General features: G+C 44.4%; 1 protein-coding gene across 1 annotated transcript in view; it reads left to right on the top strand.

Annotated features, from left to right (window-relative positions):
* The first annotated feature begins 3719 nt into the window (after positions 1-3719).
* Positions 3720-10717, top strand: part of itln3 (intelectin 3) — a 7043-nt gene continuing 45 nt past the window's right edge. The window contains exons 1-7 of the mRNA XM_079892707.1: positions 3720-3854; positions 4405-4545; positions 5391-5638; positions 6661-6816; positions 8318-8438; positions 10371-10474; positions 10548-10717. The exon at positions 10548-10717 is cut by the window's right edge and continues 45 nt beyond it. Coding sequence (XP_079748833.1) covers positions 3803-3854; positions 4405-4545; positions 5391-5638; positions 6661-6816; positions 8318-8438; positions 10371-10474; positions 10548-10664 — 939 coding nt within the window. The 5' untranslated portion in view covers positions 3720-3802 and the 3' untranslated portion in view covers positions 10665-10717. The remainder of the gene's footprint in view (positions 3855-4404; positions 4546-5390; positions 5639-6660; positions 6817-8317; positions 8439-10370; positions 10475-10547) is intronic.

Below are 10717 nucleotides of genomic sequence, written 5' to 3'. Positions count from 1 at the left end.
TGCCTACGGGCCAAACGGCAGTGTAGAGTACCCGGCCTTCTTGGAGTCTCTAGTTACAGTTTGTCCATAACGAACACCATGTTCAAGCATAAGGGTGTCCACCAGTGCACGTGGCACCAGGACACCCTAGGCCGTAGGTCGATGATCGACTTTGTGGTCGTTTCATCTGACCTGTGGCCGTATGTCTCGGGTGAAGAGAGGGGCGGAGCTGTCAACTGATCACCACCTGGTGGTGAGTTGGATCCGATGGCGGGGGAGGAAGCTGGACAGACTCGGCAGACCCAAGCGTATTGTGAGGGTCTGCTGGGAACGTTTGGCCGAGTCTCCTGTCAGAGAGATCTTCAACTTCCACCTCCGGCGGAGCTTCGACCGGATCCCGAGGGAGGCTGGAGATATTGAGTCCGAGTGGACCATGTTCTCCACCTCCATTGTCGAAGCGGCCGATCGGAGCTGTGGCCGTAAGGTCTCCGGTGCCTGTCGAGGCGGCAATCCCCGAACCCGGTGGTGGACACCGGAAGTAAGGGATGCCGTCAAGCTGAAGAAGGAGTCCTATCGGGCCTGGTTGGCTTGCGGGACTCCTGAGGCAGCTGACGGGTACCGGCAGGCCAAGCGAACTGCAGCCCGGGTGGTTGTGGAGGCAAAAACTCGGGCCTGGGAGGAGTTCGGTGAGGCCATGGAGAAGGACTATCGGCTGGCCTCGAAGAGATTCTGGCAAACCGTCCGGAGCCTCAGGAGGGGGAAGCAGTGCACTACTAACGCTGTCTACAGTAGAGGTGGGGAGCTGTTGACCTCAACTGGGGATGTTGTTGGACGGTGGAAAGAATACTTCGAGGATCTCCTCAATCCCGCCGTCACGTCTTCCATTGAGGAAGCAGAGGCTGAGGGCTCGGAGGCGGACTCGTCCATCACCCAAGCTGAAATCACAGAGGTAGTCAAGAAGCTCCTCGGTGGCAAGCCACCGGGGTGGATGAGATCCGCCCTGAGTACCTCAAGTCTCTGGATGTTGTGGGGCTGTCTTGGCTGACACGCCTCTGCAGCATCGCGTGGCGGTCGGGGACAGTGCCTTGGGATGGCAGACCGGGGTGGTGGTCCCTCTTTTTAAGAAGGGGGACCGGAGGGTGTGTTCCAACTATAGGGGGATTACACTTCTCAGCCTCCCTGGGAAAGTCTATGCCAGGGTACTGGAGAGGAGAATACGGCCGATAGTAGAACCTCGGATCCAGGAGGAACAGTGTGGTTTTCGTCCAGGCCGTGGAACACTGGACCAGCTCTATACCCTCTACAGGGTGCTGGAGGGTTCATGGGAGTTTGCCCAACCAGTCCACATGTGCTTTGTGGATTTGGAGAAGGCATTCAACTGTGTCCCTCGCGGCGGCCTGTGGAGGGTGCTCTGGGAGTATGGGGTTCGGGGTCCTTTACTAAGGGCTGTTCGGTCCCTGTACGACCGAAGCAGGAGCTTGGTTCGCATTGCCGGCAGTAAGTCAGACTTGTTCCCGGTGCATGTTGGACTCCGGCAGGGCTGCCCTTTGTCGCCGGTTCTGTTCATAATTTTTATGGACAGAATTTCTAGGCGCAGCCAGGGGCCGGAGGGGGGCAGGTTTGGTGACAACACGATTTCGTCTCTGCTCTTTGCAGATGATGTTGTCGTGTTGGCTTCATCAAACCGGGACCTTCAGCATGCACTGGGACAGTTTGCAGCCGAGTGTGAAGCGGCCGGGATGAGAATCAGCACCTCCAAATCCGAGGCCATGGTCCTCAGTCGGAAAAGGGTGGCTTGCCCACTTCAGGTTGGTGGAGAGTTCCTGCCTCAAGTGGAGGAGTTTAAGCATCTTGGGGTTTTGTTCACGAGTGAGGGAAGGATGGAACGGGAGATTGACAGACAGATCGGTGCAGCTTCTGCAGTAATTCGGTCGATGTACCGTGAAGAAAGAGCTGAGCTGGAAGGCGAAGCTCTCGATTTACCGGTCAATCTACGTTCCTACTCTCACCTATGGTCATGAGCTTTGGGTCATGACCGAAAGGACAAGATCCCGGATACAGGTGGCCGAAATGAGCTTTCTCCGCAGGGTGGCTGGGTGATCCCTTAGAGATAGGGTGAGAAGCTCGCTCACTTGGGAGGAGCTCAGAGTAGAGCCGCTGCTCCTCCATATCGAGAGGGGCCAGCTGAGGTGGCTCGGGCATCTGTTCCGGATGCCTCCTGGACGCCTTCCCGGGAAGGTGTTCCGGGCACGTCCCACTGGGAGGAGACCCCGGGGAAGACCTAGGACACGCTGGAGAGACTATGTCTCCCGGCTGGCCTGGGAACGCCTCGGTGTCCCCCCGGAAGAGCTGGAGGAAGTGTCTAGGGAGAGGGAAGTCTGGGCATCTCTGCTTAGACTGCTGCCCCCGCAACCCGGCCCTGGATGACTGGAGGAAGATGGATGGATGGATGGATGGACTTACACAAACAATTAATACAAATTAATAAAAACAGTGAAATGCAAACTGAGAATATTATGCAAATCTGCAACAATTATGTTAAATAACACAATATACTTAATGTATTACTTAATGTAATCTCACTTTAAGCAATGTCTTTGCTGCCGACCTATGATCCAATTCAACCATACTAACAAACAAAAATTACCTTAGATAAACATCACATTTGCTGAAGATTAAAAATCATTAAAAGAGATCGCCTTGTGAAATCAGATACTCGTTCAGATATTGGATACGCATCTGATTTAAAAAAACATTTTTAATCTGACACTTCAGAAAGATGCCAAGCAAGAGCAATGGTTGGTGAGTGTATCAGGACTGTAAATTCATCTCTCTATAGAGTTCAGTAGTTACAGTAGTCATACTAATAAAATAAGCATAATCAAATAATAATATTTTTCTCTATTTGACAAGGAAGAAAAATAGTTTTGTGTTTTATAATACAGATTAAAAACAAGCAAATTGTGAATTATTGCCAGATATTTCACAAACCACATTGCCTAACAACTGATATTCTGTGATGTGCTAAATTCCCGAAAGCACTCGGGAAGGATCCGATCTGGGGAATTCAGCAGATTATCAGCGATTGGGAAATGCCTGAATGAAGCCGATACTGACGGACACACTTCAGTGGACATTGGCCTTGGCTGGGTTCAGTGTGCAAGCAAACGTCCCGCTGGCCACAGAACAGGTTTAAGTCTGCACAATCACACAGTTTTTATCAGAAGCTTCAGTGTAAAACACCCAAGAGGCAAACAGAGAAATACAGGAGACAAACAAAGCAACAGCTAGATGGACACGAAAAAGAAACATTCACAGTAAAAACTGCTTCACATAATAAACCATATATATTTGAATGGATTAATAGGTTCATTCTGAGATGTTAAATAGTATTTTTGACTTGAATAAAGCCAATTAATTTAGATTTTACCATTTATTTCATATAAGAACATAATCTCAGAATCAAACTCAACGAATGCCAATGATCCAGTGCATTCATCACTTTCACAAATACATGCACTTTCCCGTAATGTGTTGTGATGAAAGCACGTGCCGAGAACATAAATATGGGATGTAATGTTCAATAACAAACTGATAAGTTGCAGAAAAAGTAAACAGTCTATGATGATGTATTGGTGTTTCAGTAATGGGCATTTCCCTGATTTCCAGCCCTGGCTTTACTGTGTGTTTGATGAGTACACACTGAGCTGGTGTTGCACAATAAGGCCGTTTTACTCCAGATATCCGCTGGGATGATGGGAGATAAAAGCTGCAGGACAGAACAGTGTTCATCAGACGAGACTGAGAGCTGGAACTCAACACTATGCTCCGCTGCGTGTCATTCCTGATGTGTGTTCTGCACCTGCAGCGCTCCGGTGAGTGGACACACTCCAAACACGCTTTCACAACTCACTACTTCTGTCTTGAGTCCAGTCCAAATATCAAGATGCATTTACTAGATGAGTAAAATGACTTAAGATATTGTCTTGTTTTCTGGGGAAATCAATCAAAATTAAGAGAGTTTTTGCTTAAAGCACGCTAAATGATCTGCCAATGGGGTAATAAAAAATAATGTTAATTCAAACAGAAACAAGATTATTTTTCTTACCCCACTGGCAGATCATTCCCCAGAAAACAAGACATAATATCGTATGGCATTTTACTACTTTAGTAAATGCATCTTGATTTAAGAATAGTGAAGAAAAGACTGAAAAGCATTTGTTGCAAGTGTGATGTGAAATTATTCTGAAATGTGGAGCTACACTTAACTCATTCCCGGACAGCAACATAGTGTCGGCCCAGATCCGGCCCACATCTGGCACACCTGGATCGCACACGGCCCGGATCTGGGCCGACACTATGTTGCTGTGGGGCAGATTAGTTGTAGGCGTGGTGGTCATCACATCTCTGTCTTGTTGTCTGCAGTTCTGGGAGCCGCTATCACCCCGAAGCCGATCCTCATCAACGGCACCTACATTAACCCCGAGCTGGGCAAGTATCACGCGAGACTGAGGACTATCGCTCGAAGCTGCCTGGAGATCCGGGACAAATATGACGTCAAAGAGGGTTAGTGCTGCCATATCTCTGTTAGATTTCATCCTGACAACTCAAATATGCCACCAGTCAAACGCTCAGACACACTTAATGAATTTATATTTCTCATTGTTTTTCTTTTTTAATCACATTTTTTAAATAAAGTGTAACCAAACACTCTTGTGTTTGAGAAGTGAATATATATGTGAATCTTTGTTCTCTATGTGAATATACAGTAAAGTGTAATTTATTCCTGTGATCAAAGCTGAGTGTTCAGCATCATTACTCCAGTCTTCAGTGTCACATGATCCTTCACAAATCACTCTAATATGACGATTTAATGATCAAGAAACATTTGATTATTATCAATGTTGAAAATGTTTTTTTAACAATATATTCATTTTTAAAAAGTATTGTTAGTACTGGAATAGAAGGAATAGTATTGAAAGCATTAAACTGATTTAAAGCATTTAAAGTTTGTTGAGTGTCCACATTGAGCAGAGCTGGACAGAGAAGAAGCTCAAACACAAGAGTGTTGGGTTACACTTGATTTTAAGGTGTAATTATTACAGTGTAATTATACATGTAAGTACTGCATATTATTAATTAACCACATGTACTTACTATAGGGTTAGGGAAGGATTAGGATGTGGTTGAGGGTTAGTTGCATGTAATTATACATAATTTTGATTAGTTTGACATTATTTGGTCACTCCATAATTCACATACTTCAATTTGTTTTATATGATGATTTAATGTAAGGCTGTTTACAAGCTTTCAGTTGAGTAAAGGTAACAGAATGTGTTAAAGGGACCATCAGAATAAAGAGAGAGCGAGTAAGCCCGTTCTGAAAGTGTATCTGGGCTGTTTCTCGTCAGACGGCATGTACATCTTGAGCACAGCGAGCGGCACGTATTACCAGACGTTCTGTGACATGAGCTCGGCGGGAGGCGGGTGGACTCTGGTGGCCAGCGTTCATGAGAACAACATCCGAGGAAAGTGCTCTTCTGGAGACCGCTGGTCCAGCCAGCAGGGGAACGACCAGAACCGGCCCGAGGGAGACGGCTCGTGGGCCAACACACACACCTTCGGCACCGCAGAGGGCTCCACCAGCGATGACTACAAGGCAGGGGAGACCTCACACTGTTACACTTTCTCAGTTTGTGTAAACCGACTTAAGGTTCAGAGTATTTTCACAGCAACATTGTGTCGGCCCAGATCCGGCCCACATCCGGTGGATTCCACACGGCCCAGATGTGGGCCGGATCTGGGCCGACACTTTGTTACTGTCTGGGACACATGTCTAGTACAATTATGTGGTTATGTTTCATTAATACAGTGTTTATTTTTTTATTGAGTTACCCTGAAAGAATGGAAGTGAGTGTGACAACATGCCCCATAGGTGGAGTACATTATAACACGACCATATGACAGATTAAAATGTTATCTGATCCAATCAAAAACTAAAACTAAAATATTGTGTCAATAAAATACAATTATTGACTTTTTATATAAAATGATGGAATTTTTCAATAATTAAAAAGAAACAATTATTGAGTTTGACAACAAACACTGCAAAACACAGCTATACAGCACAGTTCAAAACATAATAATAATTCATCATTACAGAACATTGACTCTCAGTCTTTACTCACCTTTTTCTTCTGGTTTCTCAATAGAATTGATAAAAGTCTAGAATAGAGTATCATAGTTCTATTAGAGGCTCATTGTAACACAGTGTGACAACATGCCCCGGTTCAAACCCTGCTAGTGTCTTCTGCTGTTAGATCAGCATTACCTGTTAAATAACAGATATAAGATTAAAATAATACCAGATTTGTCTAATTTTAAATAAACACAAAAAACAGAGATGAAAAATTAATTAACATAAGAAATTTACTTTGCTGTGGTCAAATAAATGTTCAGTGATATCTTCCAAAGATTTCTGAATGTAAATTTTTTTTTCTCTATATAGTGTTGATATGGCAACTAGTAAATACAACAAGTTTCGTCATGCATGTGTGGAAGTGGAAGTTTTTAAAACAAGTGTGTGACAACGAGCCCCTCTCACTCCTACATCACTGACTCCACTGAGACTGAGAGTCTGTTACTGATAATCTGATGGCCGAATGTTGTCGAATCCCACAGAATCCAGGCTACTACGACATCCCTGCTCAAGACGTGTCCGTGTGGCACATTCCCAACAACGAGCAGCTGAGCAACTGGACGTCTTCTGCAGTCCTGCGCTACCACACAGAGAGCGGGTTCCTGAGAGACACTGGGAACCTTTACCACCTATTCAAGGTCAGACACACTCTCCTGTCTGCAGTCGCCCTGCAGAATAAAGATCCAACATGCACAGATGTTCTGCTTCTAAAGAGTAGGCCACATTTACACTGATGCTTGTTGACTGGATCCAATTTTTTGACAACCAGCCCAGACAACAACATAGTGTCGGCCCAGATCCGCCCCACATCCGGCACATGAGGGCCGGATCTGGGTTGACACTATGTTGCTGTCTGGGAGTTTACATCTAAAATTATCCCATATCTGACATCTTTTACACTAGCCTACACAAAACAACCCAAGGTAGATGTACTGACCCGGAAAAGCTTAGGCCGGAAAATAAGGTGTGATTTGCAGTGGACGCAGATGAAACAATAATACAAGCTTTTGCTTTCCACACCATTTATTAAAGTCCCCTTGTAGTCAATCATTTTATCCCTTAAAACTCATCTTTGATCACCAAAATTACACATTTAAATGTTTTTCTTCATGCCATAAAATATCTTGGATGTAACTCGACACCCTTGCCTCATTTAGTATGCGTGGTTCTATGAATATGCAAATGAGCCCCGCCTCCACTCACTCACTCAGCTCAGAGATCCACTGGTTGACGATCACACGTTGATCTGATTGGTTACAAGGTAGTTTGTGACGTCAGAAACACCAGCGATTTCAAAGCGTGTTTTTGAGACTGTCTTTGGTTAAATGTCATTTTGGTGATCAAAGATGAGTTTTAAGGGATAAAATTATTGACTACAGGGGGACTTTAAATATGTGCTAATTTGCATACATTTTGAGGAAACAGAAATTTTGTTGATATATTAGAGTTTTTTTTTTTTTTTTTTTTTTACGGTTTAATCTTGTTTTATCACTCCATAAATCATGCTGTAGATCATGGTAAATCAATTTTTTTTTTTTTTTTTTTTTTTTTTTTTTTACCATGTTTCTAAGAATAAAATGTTAAATGTATATCAGATGAATGCAATATAAGCAAACCTTCAGAATATACCCAGACAGCAACAGATCCGGGCTGACACTATGTTGCTGTTTGTAGATAGGAATCAAACTGTAAAGTTTGGTGTGTGTAAAGATTTCTGAAGAAATTATCTAGAGGGTAAAAAGAGTGAAAAAAAATCAAGATAATGTAAATCTACAGATACAAATAGATAAAGTGTATTAAAATAAACAGCTAAATGTACATTTTGGAGGTTTTCTTTCCTCGAGTCTGAAAAAAGACATGCTATGGAAGCAAATAGCCCAGAATCTCAAGCCTGAGCAGTGCCTGAGAAAACCAATGTGTTTGCCTGTAGTGACTTTCCTCGAAGAAAAAGGCATTTGTGCAACTACAAAAACTCCCGTTGACTGACACTGAACCTCGACTGACCCTATACATCCCCAATAAAATAACTCTGGGGGAAAATCTAATTGTTTTAAAGCATTTTTATTAGTGTTTTCATTGAACAAATGTGAACATGTGCCACTTGAGCTGACAATGAGATGTTTTGTGAATGTGTAACAGAAGTTCCCGGTGCGGTTCGGAGCCGGACGGTGTGACAGTGACGTGGGAGCCGTCAGTCCGGTGGTGTTTGACACGGGAGACAAAGACTCGACTGCAGACTTATACGGGCCGTCTGCTGGAAGTACTGAACTCTACTTCACATCACAGGGCCTGTTTACACCTGCTCACGTCATGCGTTTGTGGCTATCGGCCCATACAGCAACATAGTGTCGGCCCAGATCCGGCCCACATCCGGTACACATGGATTCCACACGGCCCAGATGTGGGTCGGATCTGGACCGACGATGTTAAAACCGTTTCATTTACACTTAGCTTGAAGAGATGTCTCATCGATCACAAGTTCAGTATGGCGTACCACAAGGCTCAGTACTAGGACCGCTGCTGTTCACTCTGTACATGCTACCCTTAGGAGATATCATTAGGAAACATGGAATTAGCTTTCACTGTTATGCCGATGATACTCAGCTCTATATTTCTTCATGCCCTATCGAAACTTACCAATTCACAAAATTAACGGAATGCATAGCAGATATAAAAAATTGGATGACTCGTAATTTCCTACTACTAAATTCTGAAAAAACAGAGTTTCTAATTATTGGACAAAAAACTTCCTCACGTAATAATCTAGAATACTGTCTAACACTTGATGGCTGCTCTGTTAAGTCTTCGTCGTCGGTTAGGAACCTGGGTGTGCTCTCTGATACCAATCTTTCATTTGTCATTTGTAAAACCGCATTCTTCCATCTTAAAAATGTATCTAAATTACGTCATATACTCTCAATGACAAATGCGGAACAATAAGTTATGCGTTTATGACATTATTGTAACACCGTGTCCTAACTACACGCGATGAGATAAAATTCCAGCGACAGGCAGTGTGTCTGTCCACACTAGACGCGACGCGACTGTGAGACGCCACAACGTCAGTCAAAAATCACAGCCAATCAGAACAGCGTGTGGGCGGAGTCAGCCAGTCAGAGCAGCGTGTGGGCGGAGTCTCGCGGCAAGTGCACAGCACCAGAGAGTAATCTTGATGGCACTCGCAAGAAAATGGATAAGTAGCTCCATAATCAAATTCACAAATATTACACCATTTAAAAAATACATAGGCGACTGAGTTACTAAAACAATCTTTGTCAAATAATACACTTGTTTGTTCACAGTTTTAACGTTCTTGTTTCCATTTGTTTAATTTCGAGGTCTGAGGTGAATTATCCATTGTTTCTTTTACAGCTACAAAGCTGGAGCACTAAATGATATTCAAAGTCACATGACACGCTTTTAAAGGAGAACTCCGGTCAATTTTACCGGTCGAAGTCCACAGTAGTCAATTGTCGAGTTATATACGTGATAGCGTATGCGCGTGAACTCGACAATCGACTACTGTGGACTTCGACCGAAAACAGGAAGTAAATACAGGTATTTGCGCTGGCTGAATTAACATCATTTTTATTCATATCTTTCACATCTACTGCAGTCAGATTCACCCGTGTTCACTCTGAAGGAATCACTCACATTGGCTGGGCACTTGTAATGACACATCAAGGATGTTAAGAGGCTAAAAGCAGGTTTAAAACTTGCCCCATTGAAGTCAACAGGGTGCAAATTTTAAAAAGAGGATAACACGGTGTAGGCAACACCGATTTTTGTCGTTGATCTCTGTACTGACAGCACTCCAAATTTACAAAAAAATGTAGCGCGGCCCGACGTCGCAGAAAAATAGAGACCGTTTCTAAAATAGAATTGTAGCGTGTCGCCGTCGCGGCGGGTTAGGACAAACACTCTGATTAACATGGAGAAGAAGCTTTTATCGCGCGTCGCGTTGCGTGTAGTTAGGACACGGCGTAATGCTCTACTGGGGGGTTGCCCTGCACGCTTAATCAACAAACTACAGCTGGTCCAAGACGCAGCAGCTCGAGCTCTTACTCTAGCAACAGTGTCGGCGCAGAGAGAACGCATGTGTGCAGGAGTAAACAGGCCCTCGACACACTGATGATGAAGCACAGAGGATGCAGATGCAGAAATGTTGTGTGTGTGTGTGTGTGTTTCTCAGAGGAGTTCGAGTCTGGCTTCGTCACCTTCCGAGTGTTTAGTGTGGATCAAGCTGCCATGGCCATGTGCTCTGGAGTCAAGCCGACCCAGTGCAGTCCTCAGCACGTAAGTCATGTGATTCTCAGACCGTGATGTTGTGAAGGAGTCAGTCTGATGTGTGTGTGTGTGTGTTCTGCAGTACTGCATCGGCGGAGGAGGATATTTCCCCACGAGTGATCAGTGTGGAGACTTCACAGCTCTGGACGCCTCTTCCAGACGCCTCACTGAATCAGCCGTGCTGCTCTTCTATCGCTAACACAGTCACATGATCAGCTCATCTCTACTGTACAACACTGTTAAAACACCTGT

This window comes from Squalius cephalus, assembly GCF_949319135.1.
Source record: "Squalius cephalus genome assembly, chromosome: 14".
Lineage (NCBI taxonomy): Eukaryota > Metazoa > Chordata > Actinopteri > Cypriniformes > Leuciscidae > Squalius > Squalius cephalus.
The sequence above is the reverse complement of the archived record's forward strand: the minus strand, read 5'-3'. Positions and strand labels throughout refer to the sequence as shown.